At 39.3% G+C, this 22,415-nt stretch overlaps 3 protein-coding genes across 3 annotated transcripts; all 3 read left to right on the top strand.

Moving 5' to 3' along the window:
• The first annotated feature begins 361 nt into the window (after positions 1-361).
• On the top strand, positions 362-7,516 carry LOC132698944 (facilitated trehalose transporter Tret1-like). The gene is made up of 3 exons (XM_060665284.1): positions 362-643; positions 2,665-2,950; positions 5,695-7,516. Exons 1-3 carry the CDS (start codon positions 412-414, stop codon positions 6,728-6,730), a joined length of 1,554 nt encoding a protein of 517 aa, XP_060521267.1. The 5' UTR covers positions 362-411; the 3' UTR covers positions 6,731-7,516.
• A 2,565-nt stretch (positions 7,517-10,081) lies between these two features.
• Positions 10,082-12,595, top strand: LOC132699439 (facilitated trehalose transporter Tret1-like). The gene is made up of 3 exons (XM_060666145.1): positions 10,082-10,323; positions 11,135-11,420; positions 11,474-12,595. The coding sequence occupies exons 1-3, from the start codon at positions 10,140-10,142 to the stop codon at positions 12,507-12,509; spliced, it is 1,506 nt and encodes a 501-aa protein (XP_060522128.1). The 5' UTR covers positions 10,082-10,139; the 3' UTR covers positions 12,510-12,595.
• Positions 12,596-14,073: 1,478 nt separating this feature from the next.
• LOC132699537 (facilitated trehalose transporter Tret1-like) lies at positions 14,074-19,231 on the top strand. The gene is made up of 3 exons (XM_060666314.1): positions 14,074-14,275; positions 16,148-16,433; positions 18,186-19,231. Exons 1-3 carry the CDS (start codon positions 14,104-14,106, stop codon positions 19,216-19,218), a joined length of 1,491 nt encoding a protein of 496 aa, XP_060522297.1. The 5' UTR covers positions 14,074-14,103; the 3' UTR covers positions 19,219-19,231.
• Positions 19,232-22,415: the final 3,184 nt, after the last annotated feature.

The following is a 22,415-nucleotide window of genomic DNA, read 5'->3' as shown; positions in this document are numbered from 1 at the left end:
TAAACCACCAACAACATGAAAATTGATATTAAAAAAGTTCCCAAAGATATTACCGAGTTTCGTTAGTGATTAACTTGAGTATCACAGTGATTAACGATCTTTTGCAATTTACGAAACCAGAGGATTCACTTGCCCGACTTCTGTTGATCATGTGAATTGCGTTAGTAGATCAGCGTTACGTGTGCAACTAGATTCTCCCACAGTTTTACCTCTCTGGTTGGAATCGCCAGTGTTATTTAACTAGTCAGCCTATTGTGAAGAATTATAAGCAAACACGATAAGAAAGACCAATGTTTGTCAAAGACTCGAGGATTTTAGAAAATAACGCATCGCTCATTTAAAAACTGCCGTCATACTTGACATCGTTTCAGTCGCACATTAGCCTAGATCGGTCAATCTGAAAGCAACAAAATGGCTCACCAAAATGACGGTGTCGATATTCTCCCTAGATCCGATAATGGGAGCATTAATGTCGATAAAAAAGATACCGAATTAGCTCATAACCTGAACGAAGTTGTGTACAAACCGGCGAACACGCAACTCAACGATCCCCTGGGATGGGGTCAGAAGTTTCAATGTTTTGAACCAGACGTACCTGAAAAGACCACCGATACCCTTTCTATGTACCTAGCGGCTTTCACTGGTAAGATCTAGACCCCTATACATATTCGCAAATCCCTTATACCCGAGTGTGTTTGATTATAAATATATCCACAACATAACATCTCTGCGTGCATTACGTGCATTTTAAGCAAAAATTGGTGTTTGTAACGTGTACACGAGATTGTAGTAGGTTGATCTGTTAATACCTTAGACAATGATATCTCGATAATTCTCCAGCAATATCTCGATACGCGCAGGCCATTACATTTTACCTCTGAAAAAAAAAGTAATCGAAAATAACAGAGACCGTATTCAAATTTCAACGACAAGACAAAGTAAAAGAAAGATTAGAGATAACGACATTTTAGATTTTAGAAAAAAAAACAAAAACGGATACAGAATTTAAGAAGAAGAAGAAGAGTTTTTTTTATTGATCACAATAATAATACAATATAAGGTAAAATACAAAACTAAAATGCAAAAAGTATAAAGGCGTAAAAAAACGTATTTTATAAATAACACAGTGAACTATAACAAATGTAAAGGTCAACAACACTAATACGGATGCAAGATAGTATGCTATGATCTTCACACATTTCAGTAAGCCAAGGATTTCAATTTAGATTTTTTATTTTAATGGAATACTCGTCCACACTATAGAAGCAATTTTCGATAACCAACACTTTAATATTTGCGTTGAACTCCCCAAAAGCCATATGTCCGTACCTATCTAGCAGCATATTTGTACAAGTTAATGTATAAAGAATTTTTGTCTGATGTAACAAGTCTGTGCTTTGGAACTCATATAAGTTTTTTTGCTCGTGTTGGATAACTAGACACACCTTCAAATATATTAGTTGTGAATTTCTAAAAGATTATGGAGAATATACCCGGGGAGACTGGAACCTGTTGTGGAAGATCGACAAACTTACGTTTATAGGACCACTGGAGACCTTCACCGAAGATGATTTACGTCTGTCATCGCCCACAAACTGTTCCCTGTCTAATAAATAAGATTCTGTTAGCTTAAGGGCTCCGCCGCGAAATCCAAACCTAAACAGCTTCTGTTTAAGAAGATCGTGCGAGATACAGTCGAAGGCCTTGCTAAGGTCACACATTGTCAACCCCACCCGATTTCCAGTCTCAAGACCCACCATCATATCTCCCACAACCTTACTTATCGCTTGTATGAGAATAAAAGTCATAAACCGAAAACAACAGATATGCACTAAGAGTGTTTTTGATCATTTAAAAAAACATTTAGAAGCAAATATTTAGACAATTAAATTAAATTAAATAATCGTCTACCTGTTTTATTAAAACAATTCAAAAAATCGAAGTACGAACCTAAAATACGTAAACTTTGACGTGTATTTTTGAGATCTCTATAATTATGTCTTATCATTGTAGTAGGCTGTGTTTGAAAGAATTATTAATTTTGTTGTCAAAGAGGTTGTTTGACATTTGACATTTGACCCTTCAAGGTGAAGGACACGTTCAACAAATTATCTAGTATCTATGCTTCTAGATTGTTATCAAATTATTAACAGAGGATTTTGTTAAAAAATATTAATAGTAAATAGTGTAAATTATTGAAATAAGAATCGTTTATTATTTATCTTGTTGATAGGATATTATGTTATTTCATTAAAACTTTAAAAAGTAGTAAGAAAAATAATTTGTAATTTTATTTTAGATTCAAACACAAATACATACATAAATAAATATATATTGTTTAGTATCTTTCGTAACCAAACCTCAAATAATTAAATTCTAAGCAAAGTAAGGACCTGTTCGGCCATATTTCATTCTAACAGCTTCCCGGGTCTTTCCTTAATTCGTATCAGTTAGTCACTTTCTTATATCTATGAACATACTTTAACTGAAAGCAAGCCGTTATGTTTTAGATAGATATTTTATTTTTCACAAAAAAAGATTTAATCAGTGGCTGATTTCCTTAAAAAACGATCTCATTCTCTGCATGCTGTCATAAAATATGTAAGGTGATATTACGGATATTAAAAACATATTAGAAAACATCCTGTATATTGTACATTTCAGCCGATTTGGTAGCGTTTTGCGCCGGTATAGGCTTCTCGTGGACGTCTCCGGTGTTGCCAAAGCTCCACGAAGCGGACAGTCCCTTGGGCGCTCCAATCAATGCGTCCCAGGAAAGCATTATAGCCGCCATTTTATGCTTGGGCGCCGCGATAGGACCGTTCCCTTACGGCAGCATGTCGGACAGAAAGGGTAGAAAGCTGACGGTTATCATGGTGGCGATTCCTATAGCGATAGCTTTCGCGATATTAGCATTTGCGACTGACATAAGGCTGTATTATTTGGCAAGGTGGGTTAAATTTTTTGAATTTTGTAGTTGTTTTTACGGGTCTGTACAGGGAGAGTCGGTAAAGTGATTAAAATTCGTTTTCTCGTTGGTTTAAAAAGTTATGACAAAACGGTGAATATCGACGTTGTCAATATTGTTAGGACGCACCATTTAAAACGATTGTTAGTTATATAGGGTGGTTCAAAAAAACGCGGCGAATAAAACATATATTTTAAATGGAAAATCCTATTTTTAAATTTCAAAATTGTCAACTTTTTTATATAAATTATATTAAATTACATTACATACGTATATTAAAATACCATTTTAGCATAGCTTATACCCCGCACAAGATGGCCGAATAATTATGCAAAGTGTATTATGCATGCGTTGCAGTATTACAGGGACTCGCAGTAAAAAGCTTTACATACAAACCGATCAAAGCAAAATTGTCTTCAAGCCTCTAATTTTTTTTTGACACTTATTATTATTGCTTGTTGATTATTATTGTAATATTCGGTTAATATTGAGTCGCTGCGATCAAGATCTTAAAGTAGACTTCGCCGTTTATGTTTGTATTAGTATTAAGTTATTTTGCCTAAATCTTGTAAATATCTCAATAAAGACTATTATCACTTTCAAAAACCGATGAAATCGAGTTCCACGAAAGTATCTGCGCTCAACACTAAACTCGAGATGTTGGTAGCTGTTGGTCATACGGGTTGGTCATCCAGCGTAAAAAAAAAAATCTGTTATCTGTTTTCTCAAAAACGGTACGTCCCGTCGAAAAAAATCTTAAGTCGGAAGACGCGGGGCAATTCCATTCGGGGCAATAAGCCAAAAATACGGTGGACTTAAAAATACACAGGGTTTTTCGATTATGAGCGATCAACTGAAAATTATGCTGAAGCGGCAGGCAGGCAGATGGGGCAATGTTGCAGTGGTTGCAACAGCAACGTCTTAAAACTGTACCACTCTCTGGACCTATCGTAAAACTGAAGGCAGAAAAGTTTGCTGAACAGCTTGGCATTATCGATTTCAAGGGAAGTTGGGGAAGTTCAAACAGAGACATGGTATAAATTATGGACAGATTAGTGGCGAAGCCTGTGATGTTCACAGAAGACGTGGCCAAGACTAGCAGAAATGTAACCTGCTGACGATATTTTTAATGCCGACGAAACTGGTATTTTTTACCAAATGATGCGACTGGAAAACTTTCTAAAGAACGTATAACAGTGTTAGTAGCTGACAATATGAGTGGGAGAGAGACAAGAAAGCTAGTCGTGATTGGAAAATCAACTAACCCACGATGTTTTAAGAGCATCAAGCGTTTGCCGGTCACTTACAAGGCAAACAAGTCTGCACGGATGACAGCGCAAATTTTTGAAGAGGAGATACGGAAATGGATGCAGAATGAAAGGGGAGGAAAATATTACTTCCCTTAGATAATATTCCAAATGTACGAATTATTGATTTGGCATTTTTCCAGCCAAAACAACAAGTGTATTACAGCCGATGGACCACAGCGTAATAAAAAGTCGTAAGAGTCGATACAGGAAACAGATTTTAATGGAAATGATCCAGTCCGAAGACAAATTTTCCATTAATATGCTAGAAGCAGTCAACTTTATTAGTAAAGCTTGGAAAGAGGTAACAGCAGAAACAATTCTCCTATTGTCATGCAGGACTTATTACCGAGACAGAATGCGAACAGAACTTGGAAGATGATCAGCCACTAAGGGAATAGATAAAGCAGTTACGTACAATTACGTTTGCAAGTGAGGAATTGCAACATTTTATGGTGATAGTTCAGGATTTGTCTACAACAGCAGACTTGACAGAGGAAGCCATATTACAACAAGCAAGAAAGGGTGAGGAAGAGCACCAAGATGAAGAAGTTGATCTGGGACCACCACCAACCATTCAACAAGCCCTATATTCAGTTAAGTTGCTGGAGAATTTTATTTATGTATCATGGGGAAGATACCCTTGTCAAGAAATGGCGAAAATACAAGCCGAAGTACGAGATGCGTATTGGCATACAAAAAAAATTCAAAAGAAAATGACCGATTATTTGAAACATTAAATGTAGTTCTTAAATATTTATATAAAATGTTCCTAGGTAGATGTTAAATATATATATAAAATAACTAAATATTAAAGAACACATATGCCTATTGTTATTTTTCAAGTGCCTATAACTCTTCATAACGAAGAAAAAGCAGTCCCTCCAATTTCGCTATATAGAGTTGCGACTGTTTTCTCAGGCAATCGTAAAAAAAATGTTTGGGTTTACGCATGTGATGAACTTAAAAATTATTTTATTTTTCTTGATTTAGTTTAGCTTTAGTATAGTTGGCGGATATATTATATATAGAAGAACACCATCGAACTGTCATACTTCTATCACCTTTATAATAGAGCATTCGGCAAAAAGTTTTAATATCAAGGCCCGTTAAGAAACATAACTTTGAAGTGTTTCCTTCGACTTTCACACATTAAGTGACCCGTGGTTTTGGTTTTGCATTTCCCGTATCCAGAATGGATTAACTGTTGAACAATAATGCATTTTATGAAAAGTAAATTCGTCATTTTTAGCAGCGCAGTAGTTTACAAGAAATCAAATGTCTTTAGAAATAATCGCAAATTGTAGAAGTAATTTTTATTTTTTATGTGTGCCAAATGAGATATTAAAAAAGTATGTTTTATTTTTGAAAACTTGATCACCCTGTATTTCAAGGGCATTTAGTTATTTACTGTTTCAGGTTAATTAACGGCTTTGCCATAGGAGGCTGCTTCGCGGTGCTCACCATGTACATCGCGGAGATTTCCAACGACAGCAACCGCGGCAAATTCAGCTGCCTTCTGGGCCTGTTCATAGCCAGTGGCGTCCTCTATCCGTTCATCGTCGGCCCTTACATGAGCATAAAAACGCTGTGCCTCTCGTGTCTCGCGCCCCTGGCTCTATTCCTGGTGCTTTTCACATTTTACAATCCCGAATCTCCGGTCTACCTGACCAAAATAGGAGACAGAAACGCGGCCGAGGAAGCCCTGATGAAACTGCGCAGCAGGCCGCGAGAGGGCGTGGAAAAAGAATACCTGCAGATCCAGAAAACCATCGAGATCTCGGGCAACGAGCAAGGGGGCTGCGGGTTACTGTTTAAAACCAGGGGATTCAGGAAGGGTTTCGTCGTTTCCGCTGGACTTTTGGTGATACAGCAGCTGTCGGGCATCAACGCGGTAACAGGTTACCTCCAGAATATTTTCAGTGCAGCTGGAGGTGCGATACCTCCCGAATATGGTGCGGTTCTAGTCGGGCTGATTCAAGTGGCCACCATGGGTATCACCTCGTCCGTTATCGAAAGGTTAGGTAGGAAACTCCTCCTTCTAATGTCCGATCTTGGCTGTGGAGTGTCCATCATACTTCTGGGGCTTTACTTTTTCCTTCAGCGGATGCAGTTCTCACTGCTACCCTACTTTTGGTGGCTGCCTATCGTGTGCCTCGTAGTTTACATCATAAGCTTCAATTTGGGACTGGGTCCGGTTTCCTGGACGGTTTTGAGCGAAGTGTTTCCGTCTAATATAAAATCGTTTGCATCCGCGTTAGCGTCAGCTATCACCTTCGGAACTTCCTTCGTCATCACCATCGGCTTTCCGATCATAAGCGAAGCCATCGGTATGGCCGAAACGTTCTGGTTGTTAGGGGCGTGTTGTCTGGCGGGATTCGCCTTTACGTACCTCGTGGTGCCGGAAACGAAAGGCAGAACTTTGACCGAAATTCAAGAAATACTGAGTAAATAGTCGCGCATTGGTTTGTACTCAGAAAATAGCGTTCTGTAACTAGTTAAGATTTACAAATTAAAATTCAAATGTTCAAACCTCTCTCATTTTCAGCTGCACATTTGCAGTTATTTATTGCGATGCCTTTGGAGTTAATTCTTGAAATCGAAGGCATAGTTTTAGCAGGAAAATAAAATGAAAACATATCGGACACTTCTCTGCATAATACCACTTAATTATGGTTACATTTTCTTCAATTGAATAACGCATATTTAGCTTTAATTAAATCGCGTTTAGTAACGTATAACAATTGTAAATAAATATATTGTAGTTGCAATGGTAATCGGCCATTTTGGGTTTTCATAAGAGCTACGTTTGACTGTTTCAGTACTAATTTCCATTAGACATACCTCGTGTCAACATTAACCTTGGTGAATACATTTTAGTATTTGTAACGACTAAAACGTTGGAATCCGTTAGTTGTACATATTTTATTTATTACAGTTCGAATTAAACAGTATTCCTGATTGTCAACTTTATTTCAAGAGTGTAGGGGAAAAATAACAATACAATATAGGGAAAAAATGTCCAAAACAATGAAAAAGTAATAATTATCCAAATAAAATGTATATAAAATATTAAATAGTCCACATTATTTCCTAAGTAACCCCAATGTTAACTGCCGTGCGCATTGGTCTTCGTGTTCCAACCTTCACTTGGATTAATCGTATATTCTCGAGTATTGTGGAGGTTTGGATAGTTTGGACTAACATGAACTTTTAATTAAATCCCCAGCTTGTCTCGATTGTGCTGCTCGGTAATTTCTCCAATATATATGGAGAGTATCGAGAAACATCCTCCGTACAACTTACGACTTCTCCCTTTTATATTTCGGGATTTGTAATAAAAAACTATAAGCTACCAACAAATAGGACTTTAATGTTTTTCAACGAGATTCCCACTTGCTGAAGAAAACGGGCCACCAATCAAGGCAGAAATAACCTGGTATGCTGATGGCTCAAAAACTCAAGAAGCGGTAGGATCCGGAATATATGAACCCAGGACGAAAAGGAAAATCTTTATTCCAATGGGTAAGCTAGCAACAGTATTCCAAGCAGAGATCACTGCACTAGAACACTGCGCAAGAGAAATAAAAGCGAGGAAGATCCGTAACAAATCAATTGCAATTTACACCAATAGTCAAGCGGCTATAAAGGCCCTGCAATCTAATAAAATAACATCCAAGTTAGTTCTGGACTGCCATAAGGCATTAAACGAGATAGCAAGCCAGAACAAAGTTACTCTATCATGGGTACCGGGGCACGGAGGGCATAAAGGTAATGAAGGCGCAGACGACGCAGCCCGCGAAGGGTCGTCGAACCCTTTTGTGGGGTGGCCAAATCTGTTGCAAAAACAGCCATCAGGGATGGGATGGACCGAGGAGGGACATGCCGGGACAAAGACAGGCCAAGGAATTCCTAAGGGTCCCATCGGCCAATCTTACAGCCGACCTACTAAGCTACAATAGGAAAGCCGTAAGAATAATGATAGGTCTGCAGGCTTAAGAAACATCTAAGCCTGATGGTAGTGGAAGAAAGGAGGAAAGGAGGAGGAGGAAACAGCCGCACACGTACTGTGCGACTGCGAAGGCCTAGCGAGAGTGCATTTCCATCTGCTGGGCGATACCAAACCAGAGGCAGAGAGCTATACGAGGGAGTTATTATCGAAGTTGTGGAGTCTGGTTAGAGAGACGAACCTGGATAAAGCTCTATAGCTATGGAGCGAGTCACAATAGATCCACTGGGTCGCAGTGACGCACAGGCTGACTGCTAGCTCTCCTTAATCTTAATCTTAATGGGAATCTTAAAGTCATTAGGTGCTAAATCAGGACTATATGGTGGATGGCTCATCAAATAAAGATTTGCAATGCTCAAAAAGTTCTTTGTTTGTACTGATCGGTGAGAGCTAGCATTGTCGTCGTGAAGAATGATTCGTCTTCGGCGGTTGGTTTTTCTAAATTCTTCGAAGACTTTCAAATGGTTGTGTACCATTCAGAATTTACTGTTTTACCTTTCACCAAAGAAACAGTTACAACGTGTTTGGAAGCACGGCGATCATATTGTTTTAGCATTTCCTTCGACGAATCAAAACGAGCCTTTTTTTGAGCTGATGTGGAATCCATCGCAAACAATTTTTTTTTTGCTGCCAAATGTTCATGCAAAATTGTATGTATGCTGGTCCCACTAAGCCCAAAGATATCTCAATCTCATGGTAAGTCATTGACGATCGTACATCAATGTTTTCTTGGGCAATTACCGATTTTGGACGACCTTCACCAGCGATAAACAGTAGTCCTAGTTGGTGCTTTAACTCCAAAAGTCGAATTAAGTTCACCGATGCATTACTGTTGAATTAGTCTACGTCTAAAGTTGTAACAGTTAAATTTTTTTTAATTTTTCACAAAAAAACACAAACAACACTCTTTCGCCAAAACCTAACTGAGTAAACCTAACCTTAAAATGTCAAATTTCCCTATGAAAACGTTAGTCGCCAAATGACAGGACTAGTTTCAGAAAATCCCGAAATATAAAAGGCAGCCTTCGTAGGCTACGTATAAGTGGCATTGATAGAAATAGAATCCACCTGGTAAACATCCTCGAATATATGGCTGAGTTTAGTCATGGTTCACCTAGGTCGAAGTTTCTGTAAAACGGGGTTAGGCGTGTAATTTACATTACTTTTGAGAACTTTGCTTTAGGTTTCTAATAGTCGTTTGGTAGCCTTTAGCTATTACACTCGGGCTAATTCCGGTGTATTCACGTTTAACTCTTTTCCGCAAAATTATGGCGTCTCTGGGGGCAATCCTTGTGAATTTTAGTTAGTTCGAACTACTTATTTGAAAAATCGGTTAGACCTTAGTTATGTGCGTTATCTCGGTTTTTTGAACATTTCACATGGGGCCCCGCTGGGGGCGTAGTACCCGCTACAAGCATCGCGGCCCCACGTTTGGCGACTGTAAGTTTTTGAAGTTATGTTGTTGCAGAACCCCCTTTGTTTATCTACTAATTTGATTTGCTTAGAAGGCTTTTGGCGAACACAAAAAATATAAAAATAAAACGCTTGAAGCGTTTGCCATCAACTTTGATTTTGGAACGCGTGCAATTTTGTAAAGTCCAATTTTTTAAACGGACCGCGGAAGATGTCAAAAGAAAACCGCATAATGTTTCACTACGAAGCTTGACGAAAGATTTAGATAAACTCTTATTAAGCAAATATAGGTATACGGGATTTAATACGGAGAGATAAGAAATGACGCGTCGAACCTTATCTGGTACAGAAAAATAAACGTTTTGGTTCAGTAGGTCCCACGATCCGCGCGTATGGATTACATGGATTATTTAACTATCTAATCAAAGTATCGCGATGCGATATGGCAACTGGTATCGATGAGTCTGTCGAAGTGAGACATTTTAAGGGTACGAACGACACCAATGACAAGAACGTCATTGTTTACAGGCCACTTTCCGCGAGTTTTAGGAATTCGGGAAAGTGGCCAGAGAAGAACAGCGCCGGTGAAAAGGACTCGAGTTTTCTATATTTGTCCGCATTTACAGGTAAGTCTGCTATAAGCACAAATCTTTTATAAATAAATACATTATAAATCACAAACCAACTGACGCTATGACACAGCACTGACGTCATCATAGCCGACATTGGCCGCCGACTTAATCTAAATTTTATAAATACAAAAAATATTTGACAATAAGTATATATTTTATATATACATATTTTAACATCTACTTAGGAACTTTACTTTAAGAACTACATTTAATTTTTCAAATAATCGGTCATTTTCTTTTGAATTTTTTTAGTATGCCAATACGCATCTCGTTCTTTGGATTGTATTTTCACCATTTCTTCGAGAGGGGCATCTTCCCCCGATACATAAAAAATTTCTCTAGTAGCTTAACTGAATGGTTGATGGTGGTCCCAGATCAACTTCTTCATCTTCTTCTTCTTACGTTCTTTTGAAAGTTTTCCACCCACACACTTTCCGCTTCGAAATTTAAGAGTTTTATCTGGCGTCATTTTGTAAAAAATACCAGTCTCGTCAACATTAAAAACGTCGTCAGCAGGGTACCTTTCTGCTAGTTTTGGCAACGTCTTCTCCAGCCAATCGTTAGTGACGTTTCTGGCGACATCACAGGCTTCGCCACTTATCTGCAAACGGATATGCTCTATACTCAATTTGCGTTATTTGCGATATTTTTTCGGACACGTCTTGTTTAAAATGCTGTCAATACAAATCTATTTGACGCAAGACTTCAATTTTTTTTGCGCAGCCTACTAAGAAGATAAAGGAGCTGCATCTATGTCAGGTTGGGAAATTTTGGCGCTTAATATATATATAATTTTTATTTTCAGTCAACTTGATAGCGTTCGTCTCGGGAGTTGGATACTCGTGGACATCTCCAGTGGTACCAAAACTTCGAGGTCCGGACAACCCCCTTAACGCTCCCGTCGATGACCTCCAAGTCAGTCTAATAACAGCTCTGCTGAGCATCGGAGGTGCTGCGGGTCCATTTGCCTTCGGCTACCTCTGCGATCGTATCGGAAGGAAGAAGACCCTGATACTGGTAGCTGCTTGCATGACGGTGGCGCTTACCATCTTGGCGTTCGCACGGGATGTGAGATTTTACTACGTCGCCAGGTTTGCCATGGGAACCACGCAGACTTTCGAGCACGAGTTAACCTCTATTTTAGGTTCATTCACGGCGTTGGAATCGCTGGATGCTTCACGGCGCTCATCATCTACACGGCCGAAATAACCCAAGATCACAACAGGGGCAAATTCAGCTGCATCCAAGGAGTGTTCGTCGCCTTGGGCTTTTTCTATTCTTACTCCGCGGGTCCCTATTTAAACGTGAGAACCTTTTGTCTCTCGTGTCTGCTACCTCTGCAAATATTTCTCATATTTTTCCCCCTGTTTATGCCGGAATCTCCGTTCTATCTCGTAAAAATCGGGGACGAATCTTCCGCACGCAAGGCGATCAGGAAACTGCACAGGAAATCAGCGCAGGAAGCGACGCAAGACGTTTCGAAAATTAGAAGTTTTATCGATTCCGCCGGTGATCGAAAGGGCGGTTTTAGGGAACTGTTTGCCACTAAGGCCAGCGGCAAAGCGTTCGCAATCAGTCAGGGTTTGATGATAATCCAGCAGTTGTCCGGGGTGAACGTGGTCTACAGTTTTTTGCACACCATATTTCGTTCCACCCAAAGTACGATATCCGCCGAGTATTCCAGCACTTTGGTGAGTGCCATTCAAGTAGTCGCGGTTCTATTAACACCCACAGCCGTCGAAAAGCTGGGTAGAAAGTTCCTGCTTCTCAGCTCTTCAATCGGATCAGCTGTTTCCGTAATTTCGCTAGGGGTTTATTTCCTGCTTCAGAGGAACGAGTGCGACGTGGTGGCCGATCTGTGGTGGCTCCCGATTTCCTCCTTGTTCCTCTTCAACGTGAGTTTTAACATCGGTTTGGGCAGGGTTTCTTGGACGGTGGTGAGCGAGATTTTCCCCACGAATGTGAAATCTTTCGCTACAGCTCTGGCGTCCACCACCTGCTCTTTGGTGTCTTTCGTTGTAATTTTCTCGTATCCGGTGCTGAGCCCTCGCTTGGGGGTGCCGGAGTCTTTCTTCGTTTTCGGCGGATGCTCGTTGATAGGCGCGGTTTTCATTTACGCCGTGATTCCCGAGACCAAAGGCAAATCGTTACCCGCGATCCAGGAACTGCTTAGTAGATAAAATTCGGCATTAAGCTTCGGCATCAGTTACTTTGCTAATGATTGGAGGTTGAAACTTTTCGATTAAATTATTTAATAGGAAAATTACTGGCGTTGTTTTATTTAGCTGTTTTTAAATAAATGTTGTTTTCGTTTGTTACGTTCCACATAACCATAACGTTATCACTAATATTCTTAACCCATATTATCCCAAGCATAAAAAAAATAAAAAATACTTTTTTTCTATGAAATTATTTATTTTGTTGTATATATAAACTCGAAACATACAAAAAAATACTGGTGCGTAAACGAACCACTGGGAAAAAACATTAAATAATGTTTTAGGGCACATAAGATGCAACATATACAGAAATATACAAATGAAAAATCAAATTAGACAGAAAACAACTAAAAGTACATTGTTTTCCAAATAGAACCTGATATAATATTTTATTGTGCGTGAGCGCACCACTGGTAACACCCGGCTTCATTTTTGGTGATATTTTACAAAGCATGAAGTATGTAAATGCACATTACACTTATTACAAACATAAATTGTGTGGCTGTGGCACATTCTACATCTCCTTCGGGCTTTATTAGCATGAACAATCATGAGATGACGTTGATTATCATCATTATCATTCTTTTAGTAATTGTTTTATCAGCTTTTAAAAGTCGCAAAGCAATGTAAGATTTAAAATCAAATCACTTCGTCATCAAAAAACATAAAAAAATATTTCAAGCGGAGTTATAGGTGCGTGAGTGTGCTCAATCTGACCTTTCTTCCATTTTGGTAGTAGAAGCAAGCCTCTGGTTTGCAGAAAGCATACGTCTTCTTTTGAATTCCAGGGTTTCATCAGATGATAAGTCCCATTCAGGTTCAGCACTGTTGAAGTAGTTGAAGCTGTATCATTCGGTGTATGTAACTCGAAAGGTCAAACTATATCAGTTGGTTCCCCAAACTCTTATAGATTTATGTTATCGTTCATATCTTCTTCGTCAGTCAAGGTATCCACGTCGGGTGGAATATAGACCGCATCAACATATAAATATTAAATTAGTAAATATTTATATATCATCAATATAATATTTCCAATGATTGTTTTCTGCGATGTAATCTGCATACTATAGACTTAAGAAAAATGGCAATACAAATCCAAAATATTTTGGATTTACTTGAAAATGTGATACAAATGCATGTACCACTTAGGGCCGCCGACGATGTATTAAATTGTCCTCAAAAAAAAAATTATAAAAAATGCTTTAAGACAAAAACCGACAGAGTTTAGAAGGCCTTAAGAAGAGTATCTTTTCTAAGAAAAACTGAACATTGTTTCAGATTTTTTCGCGACAAACTAAAACTGTCAATTTTTTTTATTGTACCGTGGAAACAATTCAGAATAAAATTTCAACTTTAACCGTCCCGTGTCTCCTGTATTTTGATGTCCTTCTTTACGAATCACCCTGTATAGGACTTCTATCTGCGTCAACGTCAGCACATCCACACTAAGCCTCGGAACAATGTGTCGCGACTTTTAAGTGTAAATACAACGGTTGGCGTAGAAATCATTTGTTTGCTGGGTTTACTTTGCTCACTGGGTTCGACGCACATAAAAATGGTTAAGCAATTTGCCGAATCCGCTTTGTTGAATAGCAAAAAAACTGGCTACGAAGTCGTCTACAAACCCACCACAAACGACCCCGCCGATAAGGATTTCCAATATCTAAAACCGGAACAAGAAGGGAAGAAATCGGATTCTGCGTTCTTATATTTCGCTGTGTTTATAGGTACGTTGTGTTATTGTCTTCCAATAATAATAATAATAATAATAATAATAATAATAATATAAGAACAATAACAGTAATAATAAAGATAACAATAATATTAATAATAATAATAATAATAATAGAAAACCTTAGAAATATATACTAACCTTTTTGATGACTCGGTGGCGGACCCAACTACACCTAGACAGCGACAGATCGGGGGAAATTTACATTCGCAAAGGCATTTTCCAAGGGGCACAGCCTCAGTCCACTTTGGTTTATCTTCTCCCTTAACCCATTGCCAACACTGCTTAACTCAGAACCGATCGGCTATCGACCTAATATTCTAAGCGGACTCCTGGTTTCGCACTTAATATTTATCTAAGAAACCATACAGAAACTCAAAGGCAACCTGGGGCGAGTAGGACTGAATCATGGTAAATACCCGAAGACTCTACAGGATGAGCGCCTAGACAAAAAAGGCTCACTCACGTACGATAAAAACCAGATCATAAGAAAAAAAAATGTCTAAAGAAAAGCGTGGTGGACATATGCCGAAAGTATGGTAAGCCTGGAGAAACAATTATGCCTTGGCCGCCACAACCAAGTTGCAAAAATTGTCTACATAGAACTATCAAAATGGCCTCCTCTATAACCACCCGCCCTATTATCAATATTCACCAGAACCTGTACTGGAATCCAACACCCGCCTGCTCTATTGGGACGACCGATAGATAGAACTGTGGATTTCAACCGACCTGACATCATTTCCATCGACAAACAAAACGAACATGCATTTATTATAGATGTGGCGTGCCCACTTAGTGAGAACGTTTTTAAAACGGAGGTCGAAAAAATTACAAAGTATGAGAACCCGGCAAGAGAGATCAAAAAGGTCTGAAAACTCAAATACGCTGCCCTCGTAAGTAGAGATAGTCCCCATAAAATAGTACATACCAACTAATTCCAACTATAGATTCGCTTGAGTATCTTATAACCATGGTGGTTCTTCTCTATTTATTTTTAAAGTCATTAAAGGAGTCGAAACGTCAAAGATATTCTTGACTGGATTATTAAAATTAATGTCAGTGTGTTAATACATGATCTGAAGCTTGGGGAACATTTTTTATTGAAAAAATATAATTTTCTTGAAGTCTATCAAACTATAACTTTTATCTGTTACTATAGTTGGCGCAAGTGGGACGCATTAATGCAAGAAAAAAAATTTTGAACACTCTTATTTTGAAAATGTATTAGATTTAAATTGAAGAAAGAAAAAAACAAGAAAACCTCATATGAACTTATGTTATAAATATTTCTTTATTCATTTATGAGCAGATTTGATATATTAATTTTTTTAGTTGATAGTATGGTTTTCACTAAAAAATAAAAACTATTTTCTTTATATGCTGTCACATTAATGATATGGCAGAGAAGAGCTTTTTATTTTTTTAACTAAAAATAATACATCGGATTGAAAAAAATCAAGAAATTAAATTTCTTTTGAAATGATTGTAGATTGTGGGAATAATATTTATTGTAAGAGAAATCAGGGGCATACCATCCATATCTACCAAAATAATCAGATGTATTTTATTTAAATGTATATGTCCAGATAATAATAATCAGTAAGTTTGCCAAGAACCCTCTGGAGCTCTAATATGGACATCTAAATGTGAACGAATTTTTTTTTTACTTTTATAGATGAAAAAATCGCCCCCTTAACACACCCCGTATAATACAGTTTTAAATTGGATTTTAATCCACAACTGTTCCAAATATACCTTTTGAGAAGATCCTAATTTAAACACATTGTAAATACACATCACCTCGCGTGAATCTATCTGACCTTATAAAAGTATAACCTATTAATTATTATTATTATTATCGCAGCCGACCTCTTGGGGTTTGCCGGCGGCGTCGGCCTATCATGGACGTCCCCAGTTATACCGAAACTTCAAAGTTCGGAGAGTCCCCTAAATGCTCCGATCAATGTCTTCCACATAAGTTTGCTGGGTGCTCTCCTAGCAATCGGGAAGGCCGTGGGACCGTTCGTATTTGGGCATCTGGCCGATAGGATCGGCAGAAAGAAGACCTTGATCGCGATTTCCGTGCCAATGTTGATGGGCATGGTAATTTTCGCATTCGCCACCGACATCAGATGGTATTACCTGGCCAGGTGGGTACGAGGGCTGTCTTTTATATTTCGGAATTTCGACTAACGTTTTTATAGGGAAGTTTGACATTTTGGGGTTAGGTTTACTCAATTTGGTTTTTGGTTTTGAATTTTTTTTTTGTGCTAAATTAAAAAAATTGTGATGGTTAAAAATGGAACTTAATTGGGAGGAGTTGGATTGCACACAATTTGAGATCAGCTCAAAAAATGGCTCCTGTTGATTGGTCGAAGGAAATGCTAAAAAAATACGATTGCGGTGCTTCCATATCGTGACAGGTGATGAATCATGGATCTATGCATATAACCTGAAAGTAAGCAGCAGTAGACTGCGTGGGTCTTTCAGAATGAGACAAAGCCCACAAAAGTTGTTCGTGCGCGTAAGGTAAAACAGTCAATTCTGAATGGTACACAACCATTTGTTTGCCGAAATTCTTCGAAGAGATTAGGAAAACCAACCGCCGAAGACGACACTGCTAGCTCTCACCAATCAACGCAAACAAGGACCTTTTTGAGCATTAAAAACGTTGATTTGATGAGCTATCCACCATATGGTCATGATTTAGCACTTAATGACTTCTTTTTATTCCCATGCATTAAGAATAAATGACGTGGGCAACGATTTTTCACACCAGAAGAAGCGACTGATGCGCTTCAAAAGCAGGTTTTGGAGGTGCCCGCATCGAAGTGGTTTAATCGAATGCAAGTTTAAAAAAAAAATAAAAAAAAAATTATTGGCACATTTACCATCTACAATATAGTTTAACCTAAAAAAAATAAAACAAATAGTACCCACACATGTCAATTGGGTAATAATACTTTATTCAAACAACACTTATAATTGTTAAACTACAAAGTTTACGAGGCGGTCGGTTGATTAAAAAAAGTCTTCTTTACTTTACAATCAAAACTACTATTCATAGGCGAGTTAATGCCATAGTTGGTCCTATGAAAATCGATGTTAAAAGAGCCTTATTTATTGCAATAATAGGAGAAATATAAAAACCAACAGATGCCAGAAGATCTGGTCCATCAAGTTATTAAGGATTTTGTACAATGTAGAGATGTCAAAAAATATGCGCCTACTCTCCAAAGACATTCCCAATTTAAAACTTATCCCTCTAAGGAACTTACGCTGCACACGATCTATTTTTTCTTTTTGAATTGCATCGTATGGTTGTCAGACACAGCTAGCATACTCTAAAGTTGAACGCACAAGCGCACAGTACAGCTCCCTATACGTCAAGATGTTCTCCAAACCCTTCAAAGTCCGAAAAACAAACCCAAGCAATCGAATAGCTCTGTTAGTCATAAAATCGATGTGATATGTAAATGTGAGCTCCGAATCGAGCCAAACTCCAAGATCTTTAACTAGATTCTGTTTCTCAAGCGAAGAAATTGGCAATATTTTTTAAGTCATTAATGAAAACATTGAAAAGGAATGTGGATAGATGTCCCTCTTGTAGGGCACCAGACGAGAAATGTAATTTTTAACTTTAACTGATTGCTTTTGATTAGTGATCTTACTGCGAAACCAATTTAGGTATAAAAAGATTTTTATGTTAGCCCGTCGCCATCTTTGAAAATGGGTGTAACACAAGATTTTTTCGAATATGAAGGGAAAACGCCGCAGCTTAGTGAAAAATTAAAAATTTTACATAAAATTTAGGATAGAACGAATTACAATTGTATTGATCGCCAGGGTGAATATTTTTTGGTAGCTTACCGTTTTTTATTACAAAATGCATTTTCTTGCAGACTACTGTACGGAATGGGCATCGGAGGTTGTTCATCGATCCTCTCCGTATATATCGGAGAAATCACCGAGCAGCACAATAGAGGCAAGCTGGGATGCGTCTACACCATGCTACTCTCGCTGGGCATCCTTTATCCGTATTCGGTGGGACCGTTCCTGAGCGTCAGAATGTTCTGCCTGTCTTGCCTTATCCCAATACTTATTTTCATCATTTTTTTCACCATATTCGTACCAGAATCCCCCCTTTACTATCTGAAAGTTGGACGCAAAGAAGACGCTGAAAAGGCCCTGAGGGTTTTGCGCAATAAATCCGACCATGAAATCCAAAGGGAAATGCTGCACTTCAGGGAGTTTCTGGACACCAATACGGGACAGAGCGGCTCCTATTTGGACCTCTTCAAGACCAGAGGTTTGAGGAGGAGTCTCTCGATCGGGGTTGGTCTGATGATAGTTATTCAATGTACCGGAGTTGGGGCGGTCACCAGCTACATGCAGAACATTTTCATAGCTTCGGGAAGCTACATCCCCCCCCAATACGCTACCATCATTGTCGGATGCGTGAAATTCCTGATCGTCTTCGTCACGTCTTACGTGGTGGAAAGGGTTGGCAGAAGAATGCTTCTGTTTTCGTCCGCGTTGGCCATTACCGTCCCCACTGGTATTTTGGGTCTGTATTTTTTCTTGAAATCCTGCGGATTCGATATGGATTGTGTTTCCTGGCTTCCCGTGCTTTGTCTGATGGTCTACGTGGTCAGTTTCAACTTCGGCCTCGGTCCGGTTATCTGGATAATTATTGGGGAAATATTTCCACCGAACATGAGGGCGACAGCTTCGGCTTTCGTCAATGTCGTCTGCTATGTCGGGTCTTTCCTTGTCATGTTTTTGTACCCGATTATCAGCGAGTATTTGGGGATGGCCGCCGCGTTTTGGATATTCAGCTGCTGCTGCCTCGCCGGTTCCGTTTTTATTTACTTCGTGGTGCCGGAAACCAAAGGAAAATCGCTGGCCGAAATACAGGTCATGTTAAGCGATTAATAAAAACCTAAAGACTTGGTTATTAAATTTTTTATTACCCCAAAGAATGTCGCGTACTAGTCATCGGGTGAATTTTCATTCAATACGAGTTATTGACTGATTGTTATTGATAGAACAGAAAACACAAGAGAAGTGACTTTTTCGCCTACTCAGGTCGGAAACGGTGAGTCATACAGCGTCGCCGTTGGTACAGATGGAATCAGCGTGGAAAAATAACCGTTCTTATTTTTTGTCTGTTCTACGTTCTCTGTTCTCTGTTCTGTGCTCTGTTTGAGCGACGGAGCTGATATTTAGCTCCTTTGAAATAGCCCATGGGACACATGTTCCCATGAAAAATGGCCGGATCGGATGGCACAGTTATAGAATTTAGGACCCAAACACAACTTGTTGAAAATGGGAAACCTGGGTGGTCGGGAAGTAATTTAAAAATATTAAAAATCGCGTTTGCAACGGTCCGTCAAAAAAATTATTTTTCAAAGAATTATTAGGTATTATTGGTATTGGTATTGGTATTAAAGGGGGGCGCCCTCGCGGGCGTCCAAGCACTTAGGCCACCAGATGGGCCCGTTGTGCCCCCAGGCCGCTCTAGAGGGCGTCCAGAATGCCGCCCCTCCTATAGAAGGTCAGCAACTCCTCTAGCCCAATACCGTGCACTGAGTCCGGATCGATCAGGGCCGTTCCGAAGACTCCCAATCTGGCCCATGTCAAGGCAGGGCACTCGGTGAGCAGATGATACGGGGTCTCCTCCCTTTCCATGCACCACCTACAATCCGGGTCGTCTCCAATGCCTAGCAAGCAAAGATGCCTCCTAAGCCTTCAATGTCCTGTGTAGGCCCCTGTTAGTGCTCTACACTCCCTTCTGGTCAGTCTAAGCAGCTCCCTGGTCCGAGGAAGGGCGGGCCCATCCATCATAAGCCTCGCCTGCTTCATTCCCGGAGAAACTCTCCAGCCCCCCACGGCCCGGTCTCTCGCCTAGGCTTCGAGAGCTCCCCGCCTCACACACGGGGCGATCCCCAAGCGGGGCTCTGGCCCTATATGCCTATGCGAGGAGCCCTCTCTGCTAAGATGTCCGCTGCCTCATTGCCCCGGATACCGGTGTGACCCGGAATCCAGACCAACGTGACCTTTCTCTCCTCAGCCACCCTCCTCAGTACCCCTTTGCATTCCTTTATCAACAAGGAGCGCGTACGCACTGACTTCAGCGCCATGAGTGCAGCCCTACTATCCGAGCAGAAGACTCTCCTGCTTCCGTGGTTGAGCCGAAGCACCTCTCTGGCCGCCATCAATAAAGCGAAACCCAGGGGGACCGACAAGCTCGATCCCGTTGTCTCGCAGTACGCTCCAGCTCCGGCCAGATCTCCCATTCTGGACCCGTCCGTGTACCAGACAAGTCCATCCCAGGAGCCGACTCTGCCCTCTCTCCAATCTTTCCTTGATGGAAAGAGAAAGGTCAATTTGTCAAAGAAGGTCAGCTCGGGGATCATGACGTCACTCGGCATGCCCATGACCCCGCGATCCCCGCGACAGCCCTCTAAAATGTCGTACGGACCCCGATTGAAGGTTCCCTCCCGCCAGAGCCCGCAGCTCGCCAGCCTCACAGTTGTCCTGGCCGCCTCCATCTGCACCCGATCCGCCAGAGAGGGCAACCCCACCAGAGCCTCGGATCATTAGGCATAATGTTTTTTAAAAATGTACAGGATGTATCAGTAATTTGCAAAAAACTAAAAAATGGGTTCTTCTTTTAAAGACATATGGTTATAACTAAAACTTTTGTGTTCGGTATTCGGACAAGTCGCGAGTATTAAAAAACAAATAAAACTTTTTGTAGTAATTTTGCTTCTAGAAAAAAAAAACTCGAAAATTATTTAGCCGACTACAACTTTTATTTGAAGCGGTTTTTCAATTATATTCAAGGTTTTTCATTAATAGGCAAAAATCTGTGGACCCTGAAAATTCTTGTTTTTCCGGAATAATTATTAGCACTAAATCGAAATTCCTAAAAATTAGGGTTAATTGGTTTTGCTATATAAATTCGTCCTGCGCATGCACCATATTGTAAGTATGATATATTTCTTCCAATAATATCTTGACTATCCCACGTATTTAGAATATAACTATAAATTTCTTCAAGTCGTTCCAAAATAGGTAAACACACGTAAATGGAATAGTTAATTGCATTAAAATATAAAACATTATTAGGTAAAATATCAGTTAAAGTTTAAAGTTCTTTTGCTCTGGGGGTGGAAAGATATTTTTTTGAAAATTCTGGTCAATTTTTCTCAATAATAATATAATTTTGATTTAGCATTATGCTACATAAAAATTTAAAATATAAATTCTAAATATAAAATATAAAATTCCAGATAAGCGGAAACCAAAAGCTAAGCACACAGAAATCCGAATTTGGACGATACATGGCGTCTTAAAAGTCTTTTAAATTTATTAAGAGGATCGCAGTTTTTTTTAGGCAGTTTAGGCCTTTATGTAATATAGAGTTTTGTACATGATTAGAATGACACTCTCTCAACATAAAATTACCACAATTTCTTGTATTGTAAGAGTGAATATCTCTGAAATAGGTAACTTTTTCACAAACATAATTGGGAACACACTGCTGTTTAATCTTAAAAATAAATACATGGACATTAAACATTACTTTTTGTTTTACAGGCAAGAAATGAAAAACACTCAATATGCTTTTACATGCTGTTACACTAGTATATTTCTCATGGCCCTATTTTGAACGATCTGCAATTGCTCTAATTTTTAATTAGGCAAATTGAACAAAGGTGTGGAACAATATTCTAAATGGGGAGCAGCTAGAATAGAATAAGATTTTGGTGTCAATTGACAAATTCCCACACTCTAAAATGGCAGCTTGTGTAACACCAGCGGTATGGACAGGTGCATTATCGTGCAAAAGACGCACGCCTATGGTCAGTTTTCCTCGACCTTTTAAACGTGTGCAGTCTCGCAATTTATGTAATAATGTTGCGTAATATTTACCATTGACAGTGGTATTGGTTTCTTTAAAATTTATCAAAAGAATTCCTTCACAATCCCAAAAGATATCAGAAAGCTTAGTAGTTTCTGAGATTTCCTTGACCTTTAAAGGTCGATCACTCAATACCACCACTTCCACAATCGCAACAATATCTTCCGTTACGACCGCCACTGGTCGACCAGTCCTTGAATCA

Source organism: Cylas formicarius, unplaced genomic scaffold (assembly GCF_029955315.1).
Source record: "Cylas formicarius isolate icCylForm1 unplaced genomic scaffold, icCylForm1.1 PGA_scaffold_3__17_contigs__length_32017465, whole genome shotgun sequence".
Lineage (NCBI taxonomy): Eukaryota > Metazoa > Arthropoda > Insecta > Coleoptera > Brentidae > Cylas > Cylas formicarius.
This window is presented reverse-complemented; position numbering and strand designations above follow the sequence as displayed.